Source organism: Erythrolamprus reginae, chromosome 1, assembly GCF_031021105.1.
Source record: "Erythrolamprus reginae isolate rEryReg1 chromosome 1, rEryReg1.hap1, whole genome shotgun sequence".
NCBI classification, from domain to species: Eukaryota; Metazoa; Chordata; class Lepidosauria; order Squamata; family Dipsadidae; genus Erythrolamprus; species Erythrolamprus reginae.
Genome location: NC_091950.1, coordinates 35,641,764 through 35,669,419, shown reverse-complemented (window position 1 = coordinate 35,669,419; position 27,656 = coordinate 35,641,764). Strand labels below are relative to the sequence as shown.

General features: G+C 38.0%; 1 protein-coding gene across 5 annotated transcripts; it reads left to right on the top strand.

Moving 5' to 3' along the window:
• Nucleotides 1-5,614: 5,614 nt before the first annotated feature.
• STYX (serine/threonine/tyrosine interacting protein) lies at nucleotides 5,615-25,916 on the top strand. Of its 5 annotated transcripts, none has more exons than XM_070749354.1 (11): nucleotides 5,615-6,117; nucleotides 10,959-10,991; nucleotides 14,046-14,099; nucleotides 14,788-14,885; nucleotides 16,882-16,942; nucleotides 17,517-17,553; nucleotides 19,227-19,266; nucleotides 19,350-19,400; nucleotides 20,428-20,500; nucleotides 23,898-23,982; nucleotides 25,522-25,916. In XM_070749354.1, the coding sequence occupies exons 1-11, from the start codon at nucleotides 6,061-6,063 to the stop codon at nucleotides 25,587-25,589; spliced, it is 657 nt and encodes a 218-aa protein (XP_070605455.1). In that variant the 5' UTR covers nucleotides 5,615-6,060; the 3' UTR covers nucleotides 25,590-25,916. The 5 variants fall into 5 exon arrangements, with proteins under 5 accessions (XP_070605455.1, XP_070605464.1, XP_070605483.1 ...); XM_070749363.1 differs by having other exon boundaries at nucleotides 5,620-6,117; nucleotides 25,470-25,916; XM_070749382.1 differs by having other exon boundaries at nucleotides 5,629-6,117; nucleotides 10,895-10,991.
• Nucleotides 25,917-27,656: the final 1,740 nt, after the last annotated feature.

Here is a 27,656-nt window from a genome sequence, read left to right as displayed (position 1 = left end):
AACACTCTGCCAGTGAAAGCTGAGGTTGGGAGGGCTGCAGGCAGCCCTCGCGAGCTCAGTTTTCACTGGCAGAGCCACCATGGGCCAGTCCTTTGTTGTTTCCAGGGCGGCCCCTTATGGCCTGGATCCGGGCCCCAGGCCTTGATTTTGACACCCGTGATATAGGTTGTCCTTGACTTAAAACCATTTGCTCAGTAACCATTCAAAATTATAACCGCATAGACAAAAGTGATTGCAACTGATTCTCACACAACTGTTACAGCATCCCAACAGTCACAGAATCAAAATTTGGATGCTTGGCAACTGGCATGTATTTATGATGGTTGCACTGCCCCAGGGTGATGGGATTTGCTGGGATTCACTTAAATAACTGCAGTGATCCACTTATGAACTGGGTTTAAAAAGATAGTAAAATTGGGCAGAACTTACTTAACAATTATCTTTCTTAGTAATGGAAATTCTGATTCCAGTTGTGATCCTAACACAAGGACTACCTGTGTTCACTTTCTCCTTGATTGGGCAACTTGTGGTTCCTGAAATTTCTCTAAATTTAATTTGCAGCCCCTGACTAAAGTTATCAGGCAGAGGAGGGTATGGACAACTGGAAAGGAAGACACACTAACTTCAGATTTCTTGATATCCGTGACAAAAATTAGAGCAAAAAATAATTAGGCCTATGGTATATGCATTCAAAATTCTATTTTCCAGATTTAGAAAGCTAAGTTTTCCAATCACAATAGTGAATCTTTAGTGCTAGCAATAATACAGGCTTAAGAAATGTTTAAAATTTTACTCTAGAAAAGTTTGATGAATCATGTGATCTGCAGACCACAATGATCATGGATTTGAAGAGGCTGTATTAAAGCTGATTGCTGGAATCAAGTAAACATGTAAATACTGTATAGGCCACTGAGTTTGTCAATGGACAAAGGAATAAAGCAGCAGGCAATTTAGAAGAGGACACTACACAAAAGATTGAACTACTCTAGTGAAAATTCAAAAAGCTAGACAACATTGATTTTAAACTAAGCTTGTCAAATGGAGAACAAGAGGACATGCTGTCCTTTTGCTGGATATTGCCCCATCTAAGTGTACCTGTGAGGTAGTGGTCCTGCTTAATTTCACAAAATTGGCACTGTGGCAAGAAATCTTTATACATCAACTAAGAGTACAGCATTAACTCTGCTGGAAAGGGGAAATTGGGCTGAAGTTAGACAATCGGCCTTTCCTAATACAGCATCCTACATATATTGATACCCCGTTATACATCTCCACCCCATGTCCAGTCAACGAAGCAGTGGAAGTGATGTGCCGGTGCCTGGAGGCTGTTGGGGCCTGGATGGGTGTCAACAAACCCAAACTCAACCCAGACAAGACAGAGTGGCTGTGGGTCTTGCCTCCCAAGGACAATTCCATCTGTCCATCCATTACCCTGGGGGGGGGGGAACTACTGACCCCCTCAGAGAGGGTTCGCAACTTGGACGTCCTCCTCAATCCACACTAACATTGGAACATCATCTTTCAGCTGTGGCGAGGAGGGCGTTTGCCCAGGTTCGCCTGGTGCACCAGTTGCGGCCCTATTTGGACAGGGAGTCATTGCTCACAGTCACTCATGCCCTCATAACCTCGAGTTTCGATTACTGCAACGCTCTCTACATGGGGCTACCTCTGAAAAGTGTTCGGAAACTTCAGATCGTGCAGAACGCAGCCGCGAGAGCCATCCTGGGGCTTCCAAGATTCGCCCACGTTTCTTCAACACTCCGTGGCTTGCATTGGCTGCCGATCAGTTTCCGGTCACAATTCAAAGTGTTGGTCATGATCTTTAAAGCCCTACATGGCAATGGATCAGATTACCTCCGGAACCGCCTGCTACCGCACGAATCCCAGCAACCGATAAGGTCCCACAGAGTTGGCCTTCTCCGGATCCCGTCGACTAAACAATGTCGTTTGGCAGGCCCCAGGGGAAGAGCCTTCTCTCTGGTGGCCCCGGCCCTCTGGAACCAACTCCCCCCGGAGATTAGTACTGCCCCACCCTCCCTGTCTTTCGTAAAGTACTCAAGACTCTTATACCGCAAGGCATGGGGGAGTTGAGATAGCTCTTCCTCCTAGGCCATTACAAGTTATGCATGGTATGCTTGTGTGTATGTTTGGTTTTATAATAGGGGTTTTTAGTTGTTTTTATTATTGGATTGTACATGTTGTGTTTATTATTGTTGTTAGCCGCCCCGAGTCTACGAAGAGGGGTGGCATACAAATCCAATAAATTATTATTATTATTATTATTATTATTATTATTATTATATTGACTTTGTAGAAACTGAAGTCATTATAGAATGGATTATTTGCAGAATCTTAATATAGTCTTGGCCTAAGATCTGGATTGTGGATTTCCTATTTCATGGATCAATTTCCATCTTTTCCAACTAATTGAATGCCAGCTCTGTTTAAGAGATAGAATCGCTTTGTATGATAATGTATAGTTGAAGATTCATATAATTGTTCTTACATTAAAATGTCTACAATATTCACTGTATTAAATAGTCAATCTGTAAGAAACTAATACATGCTAGAATATATATTGAGTCTTGTCCAAAGGAGAAAGCCATTGATATGGAAGTGGTTCTTGTAGATTCATTATTTGTTGGCAGTACGAACAGGGTCTTGGATTACAGTACACTCCAACACTGAGTAGATAATGGAAACCAACCATATCTCATATGCAAAGAAATTTAATTCAAATAAATAAATTAAAACACATTTTTAATATTTGTAGCCACTGTACCAATGATTTTAAAGTGAAAGTTCTATGGCAAGTTGCTGTGGGTCTTATATACTAGATGCAGGGAAATAAACCTGGAGAGAAAATTCAGTACTAAATACAATTCCCACTTCTCTATTACATTACTGCAAAGCTACTGAAAACCACATTTTGTAGAATTTCAAAACTGACAATGTGTCTGCTTTTGACGGAGTAAAAGAAGGGGAATTACATTTTATTTGTACCAAGTAAGATATTTATAAATGTATGGTCTTTATATTCTGCCTGGTCTTTGGTTGGTCAAATCCAGAACGGATGATTCTATCTATAAGATGCTTTCCAAAGGCGATTTAGGAGGTCTGCGCAAATGCTCAAGAGCAGTTTGGAGGAAGAGAAATACTTGAATCCTTTATAGAGAAAGTACACATAATCCTCCATCAATTCAGCAACTGGAAAATACAACAACGGTTACAACTGGTCAAAGCTCCAGATTTCCCAATACCCCCATGACCACATAAATAAATGATCTGGGCACTTGGCAACAACTTCACATGACAGTTGCAGAATCCCATGGTTGCATAATCATTATTTGCAATTTTCCTTGCCCGATTCCCACAATGAGTGCCTAGTGAATTTAATTTCTATTCTGGCAAAGTCCTTGCACAAAGGTGATGTTTTGGTTGTTTGAAGACAGTCTGAGCCTTGAAAGAAGGACTCTAGTGGCAGAAATTGATAACCCAGTCTTCATTTCATTTTCCTAAGCCATACAGTCAGATTACATTATCATATTTCATGTTTTCAACTTCAGCATTCCAGTCACAAGCAGCACAACTTGTTTACATATGCTGTTGATTTCATATATCAACAGACTATGCGTCAGTGGTTAGAGTATAAACATGGATGTTTATATTTTTTATTAATGTGGTTTTCTTCATAAAAATACAGGCATGGTTTACCATAGCCTTTTCCCACACAGTATGAATTGAAAGTAATTATATGTTTGGCACCTTCCTATATCACTGCAGCACAATAGCAATAGCATTCAGGCTTATATACTACGGTACCTTCATAGTGATTTACAGCCCTCTCTAAGCAATTTAGAGAGTCAGCATATTGCCCATAACAACTGGGTCTTCTTCTACTGACCTTGGAAGGATGGAAGGCTGAATCAACCTTAAATCTGTCGGGATCAAACTATATTTGATAGGATGATTATCACATCTGACCTGCGTAGTAATTTCTTGGTATACACTTCACCATGCTTCACTCAGCCCTCCCAGAAATACCTCCCAGCCACAATTCACCAGGACAGGATATGGGAAAGGGGGCAATATATGCATACGCTAAATTAAAAATGTCAGGGCGGGTTTGGAATTCTAATAGTATTGTTTTGCTTAGTATTTCATTACTTCTACAAGTTAGGAATAAATGGTGAACGTTTAAAGAGACCTACTGGATTAGTCCAAAAATCAATTTAATCTGGTATTCTTTTACTGCAGCAACTAAATTCTCTATGGAAAACCTCTTTTCTCCTTCGTTAGTGTAAATACAGAGCTCTGGACATTGCAGCCTTTTTTTGAATCAAAGTTCATCATTTCCGTCAAGTCGCATTTGTTGCTTTTTAATACCATTTTTGACAAACATTGAGCAATCTGAAAAACTACATAAACCGATGCAACTGATTTCACAGAACAGAGCAGAATTAAGGTGGGCAATACCCGACATAGAGAAGGGAGTTCTATGTACCTCTGTCCAAAGCAAAAGAATTAGGATTTTAAGTACTAGAATTTGGGAGTTGCATTTTAGGATATGAATCCCAGTGACCGGTTAGGTCTTACAGAGTTGGCCTTCTCCCGGTCCCGTCGGCTAGACAATGTTGTCTGGCGGGGCCCAGGGGAAGAACCCCACCCTCCTAGCCTTTTGCAAGAGCCTCAAAACTCATTTATGTCGCCAAGCATGGGGCGATTAGATCAAGCCCCCTTCCTCTGTTTACGAGATGTAATGTGTGGTTGTGAATGAATTGACTGTTTTTTGTTATACTGTATATGGGATTTTAGTAGTAACTTTTAATTAATTAGATTTATTGTTGTGTTGCTTTTATACCCTGAGCCACCCTGACTCTTCAGAGAAGGGCAGAATACAAATCTTATTATTATTATTATTATTATTATATTATTATTATTATTAATAATAATAATAATAATTGTTATTATTATTATTATTAATAATAATAATAATAATACAGGAACCGTATTATTATTATTATTATTATTATTATTATTATTAATAACAATAATAATAATAATGGAACCGTCCCGTTATTTCTGTGGTTAAGTAAGATGCAGATTGAAATGATGCAAATATTTTATTATAAATTGGGACATCAATGGCTCCTAACATAGGCAGAGTAGAGGTGATCAAAAGCATCCTATGGTCATTGTTGGCAAAGCAGATCGAGTAAAGCCACATTAAATGAGTTTTTTTAAAAAGCCCTTTTTGTACAGAATCCGGGTTTGGGAAAAAACCCTCCTTCCACAGCTGGTCGCTGCTGACGCGAGGGAGCCTCCCCGCCCCCAGCGCACGAGGTAGCGACAGCCGCTCGCCTTCAATCACGCATGCGCGTCACCAGGAGCAAAAAAAGGAGGACGAGCGCGTCCTCTCAGGTTTTTCCCCGACACGCCCCCTTCCTTCTCTCTCAACTCCCGTCACACACACCCCTTCGGGACCTCGGCGCTGGGCCACGCCCCCTCCTGCCTGTGACCCGAGCAGGGGCGGCTCCTCCTCCTCCGTCGACACCACACCCATTTCCCCCCTGACGGTTCGTTCCAACGCCACGCCCCCTCGGCTTCCCCACCCATCCCGACCGGCCTGGGCAGCAAAGCGAGCGGCGGTTGGGAGAAAGGCCCGGAGGGCAGCGGGAGGGGAGGAGGAGGGGGAGGGGGGAAGAAAGGCTCCGAGCGGAGCGCGCGAGCGACGTCGTCCGCGAGCGGAGCCAGGAGTGACCGACCGACCGCCTGCCAGCCAGCCAGCCTTCGGGTGGGGGAGGGAGGGGTAACCTGCGAACAGCATGGCGGCTGGGCGCGAGCCCCCGCCGCCGCCACTGCCTCCTCCTCCTCGTCACCATCTTCCTCGGGTCCCTGCCAGCCCCTCGGCCCCCGCCGCTCGAGCGCCGAGGCCCACCGACCTTCTTGCCCCTCTGCCCCGCTGACTGACAGAAGAAGGGGGGGCAAAAAAATAGAAGGGAGAGAACAACGCAGGGAAGGAAGGAAAAGAAGCCTCGCCCTACCCGGCCCATCCCGGCCATGGAGCTCGCCAAGCCGGTTTTCCCCGCGCTGCCGCAGCCCAAAGAGGACTCCGAGGTGAGCCCAGAGCCGTTCGGGAGCGCAGCCCTCGCCGCCCGTTGGAAAGGGTGGGGGGAAACCTCGCGAACCCCTCCCCGACTGGTGAAGTCCGCTCCCGCGCGCTCCCTTTTTATTCCCTTCCTGCGCCCGCCCGCAGCCCTATTTATAAAAAAAGCCGAGCGCGCACAGGTGTTCCACTTGCTAGGCAGGTGGTGTGGGAGGGCGGAATCGCGCCGTAATTGCTCGGCCGCGCTAAATCAACGGGTCGAGAGGTTTTTGGTTCGGAGAGCCCGTCCTCCTTCCTTTTGAAATAAATAGTCCCGTTGCCTCTACGAGGAGGAGGAGTGACAGGAAGGGAGCGCGCCTGTAATTCCTGCATGGTTTGATCCCCCCCCCCAGCATGTTTCTCAACGCGACAGACTAAAGAGGGGGCAGCGTCTGATTTCAGCCTACATGAATAGAATCACATTGGTTGCCCTGTAGTATCCTCCAGGAACCCGCACACCCATTTAATGACATGCAGCACTACTACCACCTAGAGTTATTCTGTGAGAAAAAAACCCTTATTGGGGAATTGGCTTAAAGCAATTTGGAGGGGGTTGCCATTATACAGGTATCCCCCCAAGCATCCCTTTTATTCATTGATTGATTGATTGATTGATTGATTGATTGGATTCATATAATAATGAATAATCATATATATATATATATACATACTGTGTGTATATATATATATATATATATATATATATATATATATATATATATATATATAATAAATATATAATAAATATATAATAAATCCAATCCAATAAATCTAATCAAAAATATATATAATATATATAATAAATAAATATATAATGAATCCAATCCAATTGGAGAGGGGCAGCATAGAAATCCAATAGATAGATAGATAGATAGATGGATGGATGGATGGATAGAAGGATGGATAGATAGATAGATGATAGGTAGATAGATAGATGATGGGTGGGTAGGTAGGTAGATAGATAGATAGATAGATAGATAGATAGATAGATAGATAGATAGATAGATAGATAGATTCTGACAATATAAAATGATCCAGTTGTGCCCCCAAATCTTTTTGGCACTACAGTTCCTTGCCACATTTGAGATAGGAAACATGTCAGAATTGCATTATAGAAATGAAAAATGGAACCCGGTGGAAAGGACAACTTCTTGATGCTATGAAGACCTGTGACATAGCTCATTTTATTTTGTATTCTTGCCCTGCATTTGACCATCCTTGCTCTTTTCTAAAAGGGGGAAATGTGTCTGCTACCATGGTAGCTCAAAGGTTGCCCATTCTTATGACATGCTCCTCCTGTTTGCATTTCTATGCTTCCCTTTATATATCTATCTCTATATTGAATGCTAACGCAGCAGGGGGGTAGCCCAGCAAGCAGTCTGACTAACCTTGAAGAAGCCGTGAACTTTCTAATCACTTTAAATATTTTAATTATTTAACTTTTCAGAGTCAAGGAGCTGGAATAGCATAAGATGTTTTTGTCTTGCAGATAAGATTGGTGCACCTATTCATTTCCAAATTGTTTTTGAAATGTATAATTTTGTAACAGGTGCACAAAAAATGTAAAACAAATAAAAAGTTTATAGTGGCATAGATGATTACACAATTTTTTTTCTGATCACCAGAACTGTGGGGAGTAAATCTTCATAAATTTATATTTTAAAAAAATATAGCATAAAATATTGCAATCTGCTTATCAAAATTGCAGTGTAAAAACTTGCATTGGTCCACAGGAAGCGGGGGGGGGGGGTGTAGATTGTTAATTCCTTTATTGGGACCAGCCAGAATTGTTTTCCAGACCATTTCATGGTGGTGACCTCAGAGCCTGTATGCTCTTTTCTGGTATTTTGATTGGTTGTAATTATGATATTGTCCAACTGTAGATTTTGGGTAACTGTTATAATAGCCAAGAGGCATAGTTTTCAGTTAAGTTGAATTTAACAAGCAAGAAAGAAATGTAGTTGAACTCAGTAAAATTGGCAGAAATAAGCCTGACTGCTTTATCCAACTTTTGATGGAGCTTGCTAAAAAAATTATGATGAATATGGTTCTGGAAGATTTGGACCTAAATGGCAGTTGGTTAAAAGAAAGAATGTGCATGGCGGTTTTGGGTTTCTTTTTAATGTACCCAGTTTTCCGTATCTTGGTATGACTGTTCATCTGATAGCTCCAGTAGACTATCTACTCCAGATATTGGACTAGATACAGTGGGGGGTAGTATTTAGTCAGACACTAATTGTGCAAGTTCTCCCACTTAAAAAGATGAGAGAGGCCTGAAATAGACATCATAGGTAGACTTCAACTATGGGAGATAACATGAGAAAACACATCCAGAAAATCACATTGTCTGATTTTTAACGAATTTATTTGCAAATTATGGTGGAAAAGATTTTGAGACAGTAGAAGGTACTAATTTACCATTATTCTGTTCATATGTTCATGCAATATATCTAATGTAAATCCATGATTAGCATTTTCTGCATATTAGTTGGAAGTCTAATGTATATTTGCAATGGCAAATAGGATTTTTCAACACACACACATAAACACACACACACACACAACTTATAAGTGAAACTTATATGAGATTAAACCTATATGTGATCTTACTATTTTAGTGAATAATAAATATATTTTGAGGCAAAGCAACAAAGATTGGATTTTCCACTAAGTGGACCTTGTCCATTATTTAAAGCAACGTCCATTATTGTCTGAAATTAAGGCATTAGCTTAGATCTAATGTAGTTTCTCGATTAAACTGCTATCCTTTAAATTGAGGCTTAAGATCTTAACCAATTTCAGATGGTTATCATGTTCCCACAAGAACACCATATTTGTTATTGAAAACAGATTTCCATTTCTATCTTTTTAATCAGTGATACTGTAAAATTAATTTATATTTTGGCTTCTTTCAACACCATGCTACAGCTGAATTCTAGATATTCAAAACACTCTGAATGAGGTTTACTATTTCTGTTTCAAGCTCAAAATCCTATATTTGCAGAATGGTCAGCATTGAAACACTATGAATTAGGTCAGAAATTGCAAACTGAAAATGGCCTTTTAAGTTTAGACCATTTCAGATTTGAAACATTTTGCATTAGGGAAAATGTCAGTGATTTGCTAGTTTTCAAATAGATATTCGGTTCTGTGAAATTGTGGAGAAACAATTGTGTGTTTTAGACACAACTAATATCCATTAAGAATTGGGTAACTTAGGGTGTGCATCTCAAACACAGGATAATATCTTATGATAAATTAGTTGTGTTTTTGCAAGAATCAAGTCATATTAAAGATCCAAATTATGGCTTTAGTCTCTTGATTTCTGATTGATGTAATTCTGTTTCTGATAGTCTGTAGGAGAATATTTCCTATTTCTTTGTCTTAATTTATCACTCTAGGAGGAAGGACATATGCCATTTTGTTCCTAATTCATATTCCAGCCAGCTCTTGCAAAATAATGGTTATAGTGGGCATAACAGTCTTTTTTTCTGCTGCTGCTTTTTAATAACTGTATTTTATCAGCTTATGTGTATATTTCAATGCCTTCTACTTTGTGTCTGGAATAAATGCTCAGTAAGACATGCTCTACATTTTCATCTGTTGTTATTACTAAAACATATAATTTGCTGTTTGTTGTCTTATATTAAGCATTTCAAAATATTTATGTTGCAATACTGCTTTCAGCTGTAATGACAGAATCTTAAGATGTATTTACTTATTAAATGTCTACATAGTTGTATTCACTAAAACTAATATCAGATGAACTATTATAGAGTAGCATGTGCTTTCTATTAGCACAGATATTCTAGTCAATCTGGGTTTTTTTAGTATATATTAGTCAGACATTTAAAGTTTTGGGCAGAATTAGTGCTCTTTTTCATTGTAGTATTTAATTTAACATAATGCTTAAATGATGTTCTGGTGTAGAATTTCACTGAGCATACATATGGGTGGTAAATTGATATGAAATTTGCTTTAGTTCACAAAGTGAACTAATTCAAATTAAGAGAAAAGTTCCTGTATGTCACAACCTTTTGTTTGTTTTCTTTTAACATTCTGTACTTGCTAATTTAAGAAATTGATTATTTAAGCTAGGGAAGCATAACTGAATTTAAACATTGCACTAAAATATGTGTGGCTTTTTTGTAGCTTATTGTGTTGGTTTTGAGACTTATAAAGTAAGGTTTATTTAATTTGTTAATATGATTTTAGTCAATTATGATAATGATTTAATACAAGGCGTGCACTAAGCCTGTTACTAGTAATATTTCACTCAAGGTCCTGACTTGCAGAGAAAGTGATTAGGTAGATAGTGGAAGACATGACTGATTATATTTAGGAAATTAAATTTCTGGAAATCTTTCAATTAACAATACATAATCTTAATATTCTTAACATTGTATTTCCCCTTTAAAACATTTTCCAGGGTTATTTACAGATTTCTTTTCTTCCCATAACAGTTCTGAACCACTAATATTTCATCAGGTTTTGTTTTGGTTTTTTTGCAAGTTGTTAATGGTATATAATTATGTTGAAATTCAGCTGGGACTCAGTGTTCAGATTGTATTTTGCGTCATGTACAAATGAAAAATCTAACTCTGGGTGAGATTAGGAATTTATTAAATTAGAGTCCTCAAATGTATAGAATATTTTCCAGAATAACTTTAGTAATGAAAAATTATAAGATCAAACCTATAGCTTTGTTATCTTTTTTAACCTGTCATTTTCATCTTGCATTTTTTCCAGAACCTCACTATTTTGACTGGTCTTATATTCAAATGAGAAAATGTGTTTTATTTCTTCCACTTAGGATTGGACATATCCAATGAGAAGAGAGATGCAGGTATGAAAGTTTTATTTACCAGGCATTTGGGCTGCTGCAGGGCTTTAGCAACTTTATGAACATGTATGCTGACATCTTACATTAGGCAATGAAGAAATTGATGTGGCAAATTCATTTCATGTTTGTTACATATTGCAAACCATAAAGGGGTGGGGGAAAGCCCAGCAACATTAAGGAAGATGGTTCCTATAAAATGTCTGGGAAATTGTCCTAACAAATAGCCTTTTTATTATCTACTTATTACCGTAGAGTTGTAACCAAGAAGCTCAGAGTGGCAAAAGATTACAATATATTATTATCTTTTTGAAATATACCCATTTGAAAGAGCTGCAGACTAGATCCTAATCTGGCCTTTTCTTCTGAGCTCTATAGATAGTTAGTAATCTAGGTTATTCCAATAATTACTACTTCTGCCAGTCCTGAATATTATACATTCTGTACACATTTCTATCACACTGTTCTCTGAATTCAGAGGACTGGAATATAACTAGGTACTCAAGCCTTGTGGAGCAGTGGATGTATGAGTTGTCACAAAATAATTACCACAGCTGTTTGCAAAATTTCTCAAAGCAGAACAGAAGTGAGGTTATCATAATTTTAAAAAACTTGTTTAAGAATTCTAGTCAAGTCAACAGGTGAGGTTTTAGTTAAAATCTTAAGTCTATTTTTTTGAATAGAATAGAATTTTATTGGCCAAGTGTGATTTGACACACAAGGAATTTGTCTTGGTGCATATGCTCTCAGCGTACATAAAATAAAATATACATTTGTCAAGAATCATGTGGTACGACACTTAATTATTGTCATAGGGGTCAAATAAGCAATGAAGAAGCAATATTAATAAAAATCTTAGGATATAAGCAACAAGTTACAGTCATACAGTCAACATGGGAGAAAATGGGTGATAGGAATGATGAGAAAAACTAGTAGAATAGAAGTGCAGATTTAGTAGAAAGTCTGACAGTTTTGAGGGAATTATTTGTTTAGTAGAGCGATGGCGTTCGGAAAAAAACTGTTCTTGTGTCTAGTTGTCTTGGTGTGCAGTGCTCTGTAGCGACACATACTTTTTTATTTCAATGCCCATTTTACAAAAGGCAAGTTGAATAAGATTCTCATTTAGTTTCCGCTACCAGAAACTAAATGAAAAGGCTAAAGTTTAATTGATATACACATTCCCCATTTCCCATCATAGGCAAAATATTCATGTGTAATGTGTACCATAGATTCATGCTGGAAAATTTTTATCTTTAGCAAGTTGAAGATGTGTAGGCTTCAGTTGCTAGAAATTTCAAGCCAGCATAGCTATCTGGGAAATACAGAGAATTGAGATCCATGTGTCTTCAAACTGCCAAGGTTGAGAAATGCTGCACTAAGTATAAATGTTCTTTTTTCTGGTTAGTTGGGCACAATTCTGGATAAAGCTCAGGGTTCTCTATTAACTGTTTTGAAATGAAATACATTTTTCTAGACTCCACTCTTAGCATGAAAGTTAACATTTTGTAGCTAAAGAACGTAGTTGGCATTTAAGGAGATATAAGCATTGAATTAAAGATTGGTCTCCAAACGCAATTTAAAGTGCTGGTTATTACCTATAAAGCCCTACATGGCTTTGGACCAGATTACTTACAGGACCGTCTCCTGCCTTACATATCCCAACGGCCGATCAGATCCCACAGAGTTGGCTTTAACCAAGCAATGTCGCCTGGTGGGGCCTAAGGGAAGGGTCTTGTCTGTGACTGCTCCAGTCCTTTGGAATCAACTCCCCCCTGAGATTCGTACTGCCGCCACCCTCCTGGCCTTTCGAAAGGTTTTAAAAACACTCCTTTGCTGGCAGGCCTGGGGACATTGAACGATGACATTCTGCTTCGGCTGTTATTATGACTGTGATTGGGATAAATTTAGTTGAAATTCTTTTAAATGTCTGGGGTTTAAGATTTAGGTTTTATACTTGGGTTTCATAAATTTTGTATTTTGTATTGATTTTATCTTGTAAGCTGCCCTGAGTCCCCTGGAGAAGGGTAATCTAGAAATCCAGATAGGTAGGTAGGCAGGCAGACAGACAGACAATTACTTTAAAAAAAAACCAGAATATCTGTTGTTTTGCCTTTAACTGTTGAATGGCAGGCAGAAACTCATTCTCTTATTAAGAGATGCCATGAAGAAAAGCTTGGCCTATTGAATTTTCCTTGTAGACAGGAGCATCACCTGGAAAAGGGTTTTGTGAAATGCTTCTACAAAACAGTATAGAAGTGTATTCATGGTGATCATAAATCACCATGTTCAGACGAAAATAAGGTGATATTCATATGAACAGGAAAAATAAAAGTGAAAATTGGACTTGGGTTAAACATGTAATAAAAATTGAGACTGAAAAATACAGACAGACAATAGGTAGGAAGGGAGGTTGGAGGTAGGTAGATATGTAGATAGATATATGGAGAGTCTGGAATAACTTGAGACATTTGTATATTTTTCTCAAATCTTTTAAGGCTTTGAATTTCTTCTATAAACTGCGGGATTAGTCCAGAATGTTTTTGAGGAGGAAAAGAAGCACAAGATATTATAGCACAAAATCAAACTGTTATTGGCATTTTCATCTGGATTGCAATCATACTTATTCATTTTCCTTTCTTTTTCTTTTTCCAAGAAAAATGAACCAAGTAATTTCCCAGAAAAAAGAGCACATTCATAACATTTATAAATTATTGTACTCTTCCTGAATTCATTAAGCTTGACCAAACATGAGGTTGTTATTTGAATTCTGGCATGGTCTTTGGGCACAGAGGTCAAGAGGTTTCTCTTGTAATATAGCATGTACTTAAGCTGTGAAGTATTTTCTTTTAGCTCTGTGCTGATTTACAAGAATTTAAACCTGGCTTGTGTTTTTCTCAAATATATCTTAATAGGGCCAGAGTTAATTTAAGACTAATCTTGATATTGCAATAATATCATTCTTATTACACATTAATGTTATACTTTGTAAATTTTGTATGTGTTTTTGTTTTCTTCCACCCATCCACTTACCCACTGTCTGTTCTTTATCTTTTTTTAAAGGAAATTTTACCTGGCTTATTCTTAGGCCCATACTCTTCAGCTATGAAAAGCAAGGTAGGTTGCCGGGAATCTTTTTATGCTGACTAGTTATGTGTAAATTATCTAGATTCTTTTTTTAGGACATGTTTCTTTCCTCTCTTCATTGTCATGCATTGAAAATCTCTTTTTAAGAAGCTGTTTTGGATTTTGTATAAATATACAATAAACCTTAATTGTTAGAAATTTTTTTACCATGTCCCTTATACTTTTTCAATATTGTTGCATTTTTATTTTTTGCTGGGTATCACTTGATTTCTGCTTGGAAACGCTGCAACAAAAATAAAAAAATTATTGCAGCATTGATTGAGATATTTACACTTTCTGCAGATGCACTGTTTCGTTATAGAATGGTCAGAAGACTGAAAATCCTTCTAAAATTCATATATATTATACATAATGGTTTTTAGCTTATTAAATTTGTTTTGGGCAAAGAGACTAATCAATTGAGCTCTTTCAGAGATACTGGATATTTTCAGCCAGGACCTATATTTGGTGTGCAGAGGGAGAAAAGAGACATATTCTGTATTGCTATTTTAGTGTCATCATTTTATTTATTTATTAAATTTGCTTGTTGACCACCTCATATATAACAATTAATTAACTATTAGCTACTAAAATGCAGTTCTATTGTTTTAAAAATTGTTTCTGGCTTGATATCAGCCATACATTGAATTTTTCCCTTATTCATAATTTTGTTTTGCAGCTACCTACACTTCAGAAACATGGGATCACTCATGTAATATGCATAAGACAAAACATTGAAGCAAACTTTATTAAACCAAACTTCCAGCAGTTATTTAGGTAAGAAAATCTTAAATAAATTCTGTTTCGGAAACAGGGATCATGAAGTGTTATGCAATATGTACTTTTTAGGGTAGTATACGCCTGTGATGGCAAAGCTAAGGCACAAGTGGCATATAGAGCCCTCTCTGCGGGCACATGAGCTGTCGCCCAGCTCCACTGTGCGCCTCCCACTGGCCAGACTGGATATCTGCTGCATATGTGCGGAGGGGGGGGCAGATCCTCAGGCTCCAGAGACTTTCCAGAGGACCGAAACAGGACCCAGACTTCCGGGAGGCCCATTTTTCACCCTCCCCAGACTACAGAAGCTTTTCTTGAGCCTCAAGGAGGGCAAAAACAGCCTCCTCCAGGCTCCAGAGGGGGCAGGAAGGGTAGTGCATGCATGCGTAGGGAGGACATGTACACATGCGTGGGATGAGCACAGGGGGTGTCACGCACATGGGCGCAGAGCGCGCGTGGGTGGTGTCACACATACATTGCATTATGGCTGCTGATGGGAAAAGGTTAACCATCACTGGTATATGCTATTTCAGTGATGGCTAACGTTTTCTGGACTGAGTGCCCAATGTGCACGCGTGAGCCCGAATCCCCAAAATGCAATGTGTTTGCAGCCCCTGTGCATGCATCCCAGGGTCCACGCATGCTCACACAACCTTTGGGTACCAGGGACCGGTTTTGTGGAGAGAGGTTTTTCTGAGAACCAGAGGTCCTGGTTTTATGTGCTGCCTGCATTCCATGGATGGCCTTCACTTATTTGTGTGGTCCGATTTCTGGCATGGCACAGCCTGGTCCATGGACCAGGGGTTGGGGACCCTGCTCTTTATATTTTAGATGCAGTCATTGGAACAAATTTTGATGTCAGCTTTATAATGAACTTGAGACAGAATTTTGCTAACTTCCTAAATCACTTTAGTTTCAGTTACTGTTCAGTTGCTTAACTTAAATATTAGCTACATATTTCTTAGTGGTTTAATAAGAAATTTCATTCAGTAACATATAAATACTTTTCATTACAGATGATAGAATTAATGGTAATTCTTTTATTTCATAAAATAATGCTTTCTGTGTTTTTTGCAAACGTGAAAAGCATTGCTAACAACTTTTTCTTCTGCTAGAGGCTTTGAACAATTTAATCCACTAGTTTATAAACCATTTGTGCTACGCTACAAAGAGTCAAACATAAATATCTGATATATAACAATGCAGACTATAGGTAATCCTCGACTTATGACAGTGATCATTGAAAGTTACCACAATACTGCAAAAAGTCACTGTTTTTCACATGACCCCTACAACATCTTCATGGTCATATAATCAAATTTCAGATGCTTGGCAATAGACTCATATTTACAACAGGGTCATGTGATCACTTTTTGTAATCTTCTGACAAGCAAAGTAAATGGGGGAAGCCAGATTCATTTAACAACCATGTTACTAATTTAACAACTGCAGTTATTCACTTAACAACTGTGGCAAGATAGATCGTATAATGGGGCAAAAATCACTTAACCACTGTCTTGCTTGGCCACATAAATTTTTGGCTCAATTATGGTCATAGGTGGAAGACTTCCTATATTTATCTTTCTACTTCTATGTTACCTTATTGGTGAACACTAATTCCTCAAGATTTTAGACAAAATTCTAGCAAAGACTATTTGGAGATGGTCAGAATAGGAACAGCTGTTTTGAAGTAATGTAGAATCAAAAAAATGTTAATTCTCATTGCACTACGACTTCACTTCTGAAATTCTAATTTAATTTTGCTCTATAGAAGTATATGTCTAGAATATTTAGAATATTTAGCAGAGGAGGGATCATCAGAATATTCAGTGATGGTGTAAGAAGTTTAAATTTTGAGAGATTAAACTGAGAGTAGGGAGTAAACCTACACCCACTGTCTCAATGAGCTCCTTGTTTTAATGTTTTATGGCTGTTTAACACTCTAGAAAAATGAATGGTCCTGACTATATACTTAATACAATTATTTTAATTGTAGGTATTTGGTCTTGGATATTGCTGATAATCCCATTGAAAATATTATAAGGTTTTTCCCAATGGTAAGTGTCCATCATCATGAGTTAAATTATTTCATAAGCATAAGTTTTAGAACTGAAGGGGGTAATGTTAAAGGAGAGAATAAGTACTGTATCTATAATTGAAATTATTCAGGTAAATAAACTTTATCTTTGATTAGAGTTGCAATGACTAACCATATTACATGAAACACTCTAATGCATTGATAAGCATGGCATATTGTGATTCATAAAACATCATTTTCTTAGTAAACATAAACATTGTTTTCCATTCTGCAATTTACATTACACAATGGAGAAAACGTTGCCTTTTCAATATTGTTCCTTCATATAGAACCTTCTCATACTAATAAACGATACATCAAATCTACATGTCTGTTTTATTCAAATGTATCCAAATTTTATCTATTTTATCCAAATTTTATTATGTGGTTTCAATTATCTCCTTTTAAATTTTTGTTGGTTTATAATTGCATGTTTTGTGAATATTACCTTTTTGTGCAGAAGTTATTTCAATATGTTATAATAAAAACTGATTCTATCAGTGTAAGCATGTTTAATAAAATGGAAAAAGAATGGTGTTTTTCTTTCTCTTTAGACTAAGGAGTTTATTGATGGGAGTTTACAAACTGGAGGTATGTATCTTAAATTGTTTGCTTGAAAATGGAAGGTTGTAGCTTCTTTTCATATTAAATATATAGAGATACAAGGTATACAAGATAAGAATACTTTGTCATAGAATGACCATTATTATTTATAGGCTTGTGTTTTTCTCTGTTTACAATTTTGATAACTTTCTGATACCCAGAATAGTTTTTTTTTCTTTTCAAATCAAAAACTTTAGCGAACAAATTGTTTCTTGCCACTATATAATTAACTTTTACTGTCATGCCTTAGAGCAAAGATGAGTAGTGCCTGAAATACACCCTGCCCATTTGTAGTCCCATGGTATTGTTGAATTTTAGTGACACAATGGATGCTTTGTGGTAACCCAGCCTGTTCTCCCCTCCCCCTGCCTTTATTTTTGTGCATATATGTTTTCTTGGATGACAGATGTCTCCAATTACTATCTTGACATTAGGTTAGATGGCACAATATTATTATAGCCTTTCAAAGAAAGTATCTTTCTGTGAGGATAGGAATATGACCTAACGTTCTTATTTTCATTTTTAACCTGCCCTTCCCACAGTAAAATTGACAGGCGTGCCCTTTTCAGTAGTGTCATTGGATGCTCTCCTTCAGTTCTCTAGAAAGGCTGAATTGTTTTCTCCAGTGATTTAATATTTGCCAGTCTTTGCCTTAGGGGCTAATTTGAACAGATAACTACATGACACAATCCTGTAGCCTTCAGTTACCAATCAAAAAGAATAAAAAAATTTAGCCTAGAAGTTTGCATCTAGCTTAAAATGTATATGGTATTACTGCCGATATTTAGTCAATCTTGATTTGTGATTCAGATCAGGGCTTTTCAAGCTGTCTCTATGGAATCTTATAAGAATGTGATGAGATTTCATAGGAGACTAAGGGTGAAGCAAAGTCATTGGAATGCAGCTGGGATGTCTATAGCATTTTTTTTTAAAGAATAGTGAAATGAACCAGTCTTGTTTTCCCATGAAAAAAACTATGGCTGCAATTTTGCACAACAAGAGTTACTGGTGTTTTTTTAAAAAATGAACAGATTCTGTCTGTGTAAGCTTTCATAAGTTCCTGATTTAATTTATATTAAATTATTCAATTTCATTGAATTGTACACTTGTTGTGCATTGATAATAAAGATTTGTTTTGATATAGTGTTCTGTTTATCAGCTGATCTACAAGATAGCTCATAATACTATGTTTATTATGTTCACACAATCAGAATATAGAGCAACAGTTGGAAGGGACCTTGGAGGTCTTCTAGTCTAAACCCCAGCTCAAGCAGGAGACTATACCATTTTAGGCATGTGGCTGTCCAGTTTCTTCTTAAGAACCTCCAGTGTTAGCTTTCTGTATCCAAACAGAGGCCGTGTTTACGCTTCCCTTCTACTTGCAGCACCAGGGCAAGTGGCAGCTGGAAGCAAGTGTTTATTTTGTCACAAACTGGGCAAATAAACACCTTGCTACTATTTCACAAATAGATGGGCCAAGCAGATTTCCCACTTGCCATGTTAATTTTACTTACTAATCCAAGAATTCTTTGATATTACATCTAACCTTAATAAACCCTCTTGTGAATCTTGCAGATAAGTGGTACTGTGTCCTGTAATGTAAACAATGTAATGCAAGAGGAGGAAATGCTATATAGTACAATAACTTTTTTCATTCTCAGGAAAAGTTCTTGTGCATGGGAACGCAGGAATTTCTAGAAGGTAACAAAAAAACCATCACATTTTAAAAAACATTGATAAGGCATGACCAACATATCTTACCTTGTTTATTTGTCTGCTTTCAGTGCTGCCTTAGTTATTGCATATATTATGGAAACATTTGGTGTGAAGTACAGGTAAGAACATTTACTAAATAGGCTGTTGAATTTCAGGATAGAGGATTTGTAAAATAATTTATTATTATTATTATTATTATTATTATTATTATTATTATTATTAATTAGATTTGTATGCTGCCCCTCTCCAAAGACTCGATTAGGTGTTTTTAACTATCGTTAAAGCAAATTCTTGGATTCTTCCCAGAAATCATTCCCATTTTTTAAATTCAATGTTTCTGAACTTTGTTTAATAATTTATACCACCAATATTGCTTTTAAATGTCCCATACCAGATGTAGCATAAAACAAAATGCTATTTATTTATATCTGGCATGGGACATTTTAAAGCAGCAGTAAATTTGTCCAAGATATGTCATTGTATTTTATATGCATTAAGAATTTCATATGCAATTTATGTATAAAGAATATTTTTGGAAGTTAAGTAGGAAAGTCTGATTCATGTTGAACACATTCTTTATTCCAAATGTAGGCTTGGCCAATACTAGAACAGAGATTCTAATACAGTGTTCCCTCGATTTTCGCAGGTTCGAACTTCACGAAATGTCTATACCACTGTTTTTCAAAAATATTAATTAAAAAATACTTTGCGGGTTTTCCCCCTATACCACGGTTTTTCCCGTCCGATGACATCATATGTCATTGCCAAACTTTCATCCGACTTTAATAAATATTTTTTTAAATAAACTTTAATAAATAAACATGGTGAGTAATGATCTAAATGGATGCTAAGGGAATGGGAAATTGCACTTTAGGGGTTTAAAGTGTCAAGGGATGGCTTGTGATACTGTTCATAGCCAAAAATAGTGTATTTACTTCCGCATCTGTACTTCGCGGAAATTCAACTTTCGCGGGCAGTCTCGGAACGCATCCCCCGCGAAAATCGAGGGAACACTGTATATTCTAAGGTCCAAGAGTGGAGATAAGAATGAACGCCAAATAAAACACCAAATAAAAATAAAGGAAAATATTAGGTAAATCAGAAACCAAATGAAATGCACATGAATGGATAATTTCTTTTTTCTAGGGATGCATTTACATATGTGCAAGAAAGAAGGTTTTGTATTAATCCCAATGCTGGATTTGTTCATCAACTTCAGGTAAAAATATTTGTGCTGGTAGATAATTACTAATTCTGTAGGTAGTAATACCTAATTTATTTATTTATTTTATTAGTTGGACTTGTATGCCGCCCCTCTCCGGAGACTCGGGGCGGCTCACAACAAGTAAAAACAGTCACAACAATCCAATTAATTAAAATATTTAACGATTTAAGAAAACCCCATGTACAGTGGAACCCCGACATAAGAGCTGCTCTACTTAAGAGCAACTCGAGATAAGAGCTGGGAGGGGAGAGATATTTTTGTTCTACTTACAAGCCCAAATTCGAGATACAAGCGCCAAGGAGCTGTCTCCTGAAGCCAAACGCTAACTTCCGCGTTCGGCTTCAGGAGACAGCCGCGAAGCGGCGCGCGTGTTTTAAAAGGTTGCAGCCGGCCTGGGGGGCTCGGGGGGGTGCTTGCAGCTTTCTTTCTTGCTCTTTTTCTTTCTCTTCCCTTCCCTTCCTCTATTTCTTCTTTTCTTTCTCCTTCCCACCTTCTTCCCTCCCTCCCTCCCTTCACTCATTCCTCTCTTACTCTCCCCTTTCATAAGTTTCCTTGCTTCCTTCCTCTGTTCCTGTCCCTTCCCCCTTTCTTTCTTTCTTTCTTTCTTTCTTTCTTTCTTTCTTTCTTGCTTTCTTGCTTTCTTTCTTGCTCTTTTTCTTTCTCTCTTTTACCTTCCCTTCCTCTATTTCTTCTTTTCTTTCTCCTTCCCACCTTCTTCCCTCCCTCCCTCCCTTCACTCATTCCTCTCTTACTCTCCCCTTTCATAAGTTTCCTTGCTTCCTTCCTCTGTTCCTGTCCCTTCCCTCTTTCCTTCCTTCCTTCCCACCCTCCGTCCATTCATTCACCCATTCCTCTCTTGATCACTTAAAGCCGGTCCCTGGTGCAAAAAGGGTTGGGGACCTCTGTCCTACAGGATTGGGTGGCAGAGAAGTTGAACATATGTAAATTTAAAAGTTTAAGAAAGTTTACAAGTTAAGTGAAAGAAACTTCATTATTCATTTATATGTACATGTACATTTCTTCATTAAAAACATGTCTTTCTGCATAATTTAGACTAACTTTGTGAGTTTTTTGAGGGCTGGAACCAATTAAAATTATTTACATTAATTCCTATGGGGAAAAGTCGTTCGAGATAAGAGCTGCTCGACTTAAGAGCCCAGGTCCGGAACGAATTAAACTCGTATCTCGAGGTACCACTGTAATAGCAAACACACACACAAGCATACCATGTATAATTAACATGCCCAGGGGAGATGTTTAGTTTCCCCATGCCTGACGGCAAAGGTGAGTCTTAAGGAGTTTTCGGAAGGCAGGAAGAGTAGGGGCAGTTCTAATCTCCGGGGGGAGTTGGTTCCAGAGAGCCGGCGCCGCCACAGAGAAGGCTCTTCCCCTGGGACTCGCCAACCGGCATTGTTTAGTTGACGGGACCCGGAGAAGGCCCACTCTGTGGGACCTAATCGGTCGCTGGGATTCGTGCGGCAGGAGGCGGTCTCGGAGATATTCTGGTCCGATGCCATGAAGGGCTTTAAAGGTCATAACCAACACTTTGAATTGTGACTGGAAATTGATCGGCAGCCAATGCAGACTGCGGAGTGATGGTGAAACATGGGCGTACCTAGGTAAGCCCATGACTGCTCTCGCAGCTGCATTCTGCACGATCTGAAGTTTCCGAACACTTTTCAAAGGTAGCCCCATGTAGAGAGCATTACAGTAGTCGAACCTCGAGGTGATGAGGGCATGAGTGACTGTGAGCAATGAGTCCCGGTCTAGATAGGGCTGCAACTGGTGCACCAGGCGAACCTGGGCAAACGCCCCCCTCGCCACAGCTGAGAGATGGTTTTCTAATGTGAGCTGTGGATCGAGGAGGACGCCCAAGTTGCGGACCCTCTCTGAGGGGGTCAATAATTCCCCCCCCAGGGTAATGGACGGACAGATGGAATTGTCCTTGGGAGGCAAAACCCACAGCCACTCCGTCTTATCCGGGTTGAGTTTGAGTCTGTTGACACCCATCCAGGCCCCAACAGCCTCCAGGCACCGGCACATCACTTCCACCGCTTCGTTGACTGGGCATGGGGTGGAGATGTAAAGCTGGGTATCATCGGCATATTGATGATACCTCACCCCATGTCCTTGGATGATCTCACCCAGCGGTTTCATGTAGATGTTAAATAGCAAGGGGGAGAGGACCGACCCCTGAGGCACCCCACAAGGGAGAGACCTCGGAGCCGACCTCTGACCCCCCACTAACACCGACTGCGACCGGCCAGAGAGGTAGGAGGAGAACCACTGAAGAACAGTGCCTCCCACCCCCAGCCCCTCCAACCGGCGCAGAAGGATACCATGGTCGATGGTATCGAAAGCTGCTGAGAGATCGAGGAGCACCAGGACAGAGGATAAACCCCTGTCCCGGGCCCGCCAGAGATCATCCATCAACGCGACCAAAGCGGTTTCCGTGCTGTAACCGGGCCTGAAACCCGACTGCTGGGGACCTAGATAATCAGCTTAATTGTCTGAAATGTATTGATGTTCTGATTTAAAAGAAAGGTATTCATCTTTTTTGGATTTTGGTTATATTTCCCAGCATAGTGAGTTATTTTTATTCAAATATATTTATTTGGACATTGAAATTTTGGTTCTTTTAATGTGGAATATGAAATTTAAAATACTGAAATGTTTGAAAACGTGAGTGGATAAGCTTAGCCAAATATGTAAACTGTCTATTACTTAAATATTAAAAGGAGTTTTATTATTAATAAAATTTCTAAAATATATGGCAGAAGTAGTTAAGATTCTGGAGCAACCATCAATGAACTGTCCTCTTCATTGGCTGCAGGTGTTCTTTAAAAACCACAGCTTTCATTCTTTTACACCCAATGTTCAAATACAGTAGAACCTCTGGTCACAAACGCTTCTGACCACAACCAAATCAGTGGCTTTTGTAAGCCCTAAATTTCCTGTTTGTTTACAAACAGCAACCCACATGTGGCTACTGCATTAATTTTGATAAGTTTCGGGTCATGACCAAAAGTTACGACCAAAGTTATGGAACAAATTATGGTCATGACCAGATGTACTAATTCAGGTGTACATTGATGATTGCTTGAGCTGTGTGTTATTTAAAGAGATATAGGAGGTCACGTCTTCCTCCAGAGAAGAAGCTACAGTGATTTCCCCCCCTAAGTCTAGATTTAATTTAATCAAGTGGAAATAAATTGCTCATTTCCCTTCTCTCATCCAAATCTGTTCCTCAGTTTCTTGAAATATTTCAGTTTCCCTGAATTATAATATTTATATGCTCTTGTTGGTTTTTCCATTAGTTCTTTTAGTCTTAAGGTCTTGACACAGTGATTCCTGCAACTTTTGTATAATTCTTCAAGTCTTCTTGTTTTAGGAATATGAAGCCATCTATCTAGCAAAATTAACTATACAGATGATGTCACCTCGGCAGCTGGAGCGATCACTTTCAGTTACTACAGGTGAGATCTTAACACAGCTATATAGCTATAACTTTTTTCATGTAGGTTGTATGTTCTTAGGATATTCATTGTTAATTTATGAGGGAATTACCTTCTAGAAACATAAAGGTGATGTGACAGTGATTAAACATAGAAAGGGCTTGTCTTTGAGTTTATACCATATCACTGAAGCAAGCTTCCTTTTCTGCTGTTGTTGAATCTGCAGATAGCCACCTAACAATATTGTTCAAAGTAATTAGGCCAATTGGGAAAACAAGCTGGATCAGTAGAAGTAGACTAAGTCATTTGTGCTGTTATTTTTTCCATCTGTGAATTAGATTCTTACCCTACCTAGTTGCTGGGAGCAGCCAAATTGATATTTTTGAGGGAAGAGAGAGGGGCTTCCTTCCTTGATCAAGACAGCAGTGTCTTCCCTCCTCAATAAAACAGTTCTTAATCTAGCTATCTCTCAACTGTAACTATCAACTTATTCCACATATTGCATTGTAAGCCACCAAGTGTCACTTTAGATATTGAGATGGGCAGCATATAATAAAAAGATTAAAAAATAAACATTCCCTTTCTAGGGAGAGTGGTTGGACTACAGTCACCATTAAATGAATTAGTTTATCTGAAACTTTCTTACCCTGATATGGTTGTCCCAAAAAAGCTTTTTGAAGACATTTAGCTTCTCATCCTAAAAGCTTCTTCAGCTCTGACAGGTTAGTGGGGAATGGAAGGATTTATACTCCTTGCAGACAGCTGGTCATTTGAATCTTTTTAAGCTGTTGAAGCACTTGAAGGTTTATCTGTGCTCTTTGGAACTGAGTGTTGGACTGAAACTATATTGACTCTTCTTGGTGATCTTTGGCAGGATTGGGATGACTATGACTCTGATTCTGCTGGACTTTTCAGTATCCTTTAATACCAACTGCCTATAGTATTTTGGGTTGGGAGTGGGAGAATGCTGTCTTTCTGAGTGGTTGTTTCCATTAAGTGATTATGAGTGGGGAGAAACTAAGCTCTTTGTAGCTTCATTGAGACCCTGATGGGTTTAGTTGTATCTATTTAACATTTACACAAAGCAACTAGGAAAGGTCATATGCTGACATAAGGTGAGCTATCTTAGGTATGCTGATGATCCTTCATTATAGACAGCCAATTTGGTGTAGTGGTTAAGATGTTTGCCTAGATTAGAAACCAGGAAACTGAGTTCTAGTCCCTTTTTAAGCATGAAAGCTAGCTGGGTGATTTTGGGCAGTTACTGTCTCTCATCCCTACACATTTCACAGAAGAAGAGAGAGGTGTGTGTTAGATGTAAAACAAGTTTTGCACAATAATTAGAATATCTGCTTTTAAACTATTTCAACTATGTATGGTCAACGTGGATATTTTTATATCAAATAGTTTCACATTTTAAGAATAAATTCTGAGGAAATTTTTAACGTGCCAGATAAAACTAAAATACTTGAAATGTCTGATTCTTGTCAAACTATTTTTTTTCCTAGAAAACATCTTTCTTACTGCCTAATCTCTTGAATTTTACTGCCTGCTTCATAGGAAGTCTGAAACGAACACATGAAGAGGAGGAAGAAAGCAGTGTACAAGCAGCAGCTCAGAATGGTTGACAGCTGAAGATACCTGGACTTGATTGTTGGGGAATTTTATAGCAGTTTCTAATCTTGGCAAGATGAACAACCAGATATGAATTTTAAAACAGAAGATGATTTTAACTTCCTTATGCAAACCTGTTCCTTCAGTAGCATACAAGGCAACATTTTTAAGGTATTAGATTCCTTGACTGACTAGAAGGCACTGATTGTTGGGGTTTTTTTACACTTTATAGTTTTACCCTTACCCTAAAGTTTTGGACTTGCAAAGAGGTATTATTGCAATAATGCACTTTTCATACTTGAAATTTATTTGTATTGATAAAATTATTACTTAAGCAAAAATGTGTTTGAGATTATTATTTATATCATTATATGTAATTTATAAGAAAGGTAAAAAGAAAAAAAAACTTAAATTAACCATGGGTTGTATTTTCCATTTTTCAAATTTATTGTTCAGGCAGAAGACAATAGATCTGCTGTGATTATCTTGAAATGAAAACACAGTAGGGATCATTGTCACTGGTATATTTAAATAGAAAATGAATATTTTCTTTCAAATGAAGAAAATATGTTTTTTGTGTACACTTTGCTTCCAGACGAAAGGCAAATAGGAACCAACAAAATGTTCAAGCAGGCACATATCGATATATGATCATTGACCTTTCAAGCTAGACATAACCAGTTATCGATATCTGGTTTTCAGTATTTCATTCTCTTTTTCATCCCTAATAATATTTCAGGGTCATTATTCTTGCTGCTAGTGAAATATCATTCAAGATTCGCTTGATGAATGCCAAACTGCAGAGATCTGAATCAAGTAATCAACAATATTTTTAGATACAATTGAAATCAGTGGGCTTTTAGAAAAAAATTCTGATGTTTGTTAATTTACACTTTGATTCCATACAACTTTCAAGGAAATCAGTGGAGCATATATCTATATCCATTCAATTAAAATCTTTAGACGCACTGTTTGAAGTTTTAAAAAGGCTTTCCCTTTTCTGTCTGTTTAGCAAATAAGTTGCAGAAATTTGCAGGGGGGGGAAACCCTTAAAAGAATGTTTCCCATTTTCTTTTATTACCCCAAATCACTTATCAGAAAGTCTTACTACTGAATTTCAAGGATTGATTGTATGTATGTCCTTTCCTTCAGCGCTATTGTAGCTTAAACAGTTATTGAAAGAAAGGTTGTAACTTGTGAATTACCTGTATTATAAAAACAATGACAATGAATGGCATTTATGACATTTCAACAAATTACTATTGGCAATTTCAAATTTCATCTTCATAAGAATACTTTGGTGGACTTTCATAAATATTTTAGTACATGTGACAATCTAGAGGCCAATTTAAATGTCCTTGTGATGGGTGATGGGTTCATGTGTTGTTACCGAAAGAAATCCAGCTTTACCCAATTTGGGAGTATATTCTCAGATTTCGGAAACATTTTAATCAGAATTTGAAACACTGATTATTCTGCTTAGAATGGGGATGGTGAAAGAATAGTCACACATTGATGGAATAACAGCAGAATTTAGAAAATCATGGTAGAGTTGTAAAAATATACTGCATTTTTCGGAGTATAAGATGCACTTGAGTATAAGACACACCTTAGTTTTGGGGAGGAAAACAAGGGAAAAAATTCTGCTTCTGCTTCCACAATATTCCTTCCAGAAAACAGCACAGATGATCTACACTGTTTGCTGTGTATTTCTGTGCATGTGTGCCTGGCCCATGTAGAAATATACATTATGGCAGTATATTAATGCCAGAAAAGTTTTCTTAAATGTAATCACACTAACTCCTCCCAATTATTTAAATAGATCTACTCCAAACATGACTAAGTTAGGGTTAATTATTATTATTATTATTATTATTATTATTATTATTATTATTATCATCATCATCATCATCATCATCATTATTATTCAATTCAGTTGGCTTATATTAATACTAAAAGCCCTATATGGCTTTGGGCCAGAATATCTATGGGACGACCTTCTGCCGCACGAATCCCAGCGACCGGTCAGGTCCCACAGAGTTGGCTTTCTCCAGGTCCCGTCAACTAGACAATGTCGGTTG

What these genes read in the sequence shown, in the direction of transcription:
- STYX (XM_070749354.1), top strand. Translation starts at nt 6,061, where the DNA reads ATGGAGCTCGCCAAGCCGGTTTTCCCCGCGCTGCCGCAGCCCAAAGAG. An exon ending in TGGGAGTTTACAAACTGGAG is followed by an intron (nt 17,554 to 19,226) that starts GTATGTATCTTA and finishes TTTCATTCTCAG; the next exon opens with GAAAAGTTCTTGTGCATGGG. An exon ending in GATTTGTTCATCAACTTCAG is followed by an intron (nt 20,501 to 23,897) that starts GTAAAAATATTT and finishes TTCTTGTTTTAG; the next exon opens with GAATATGAAGCCATCTATCT.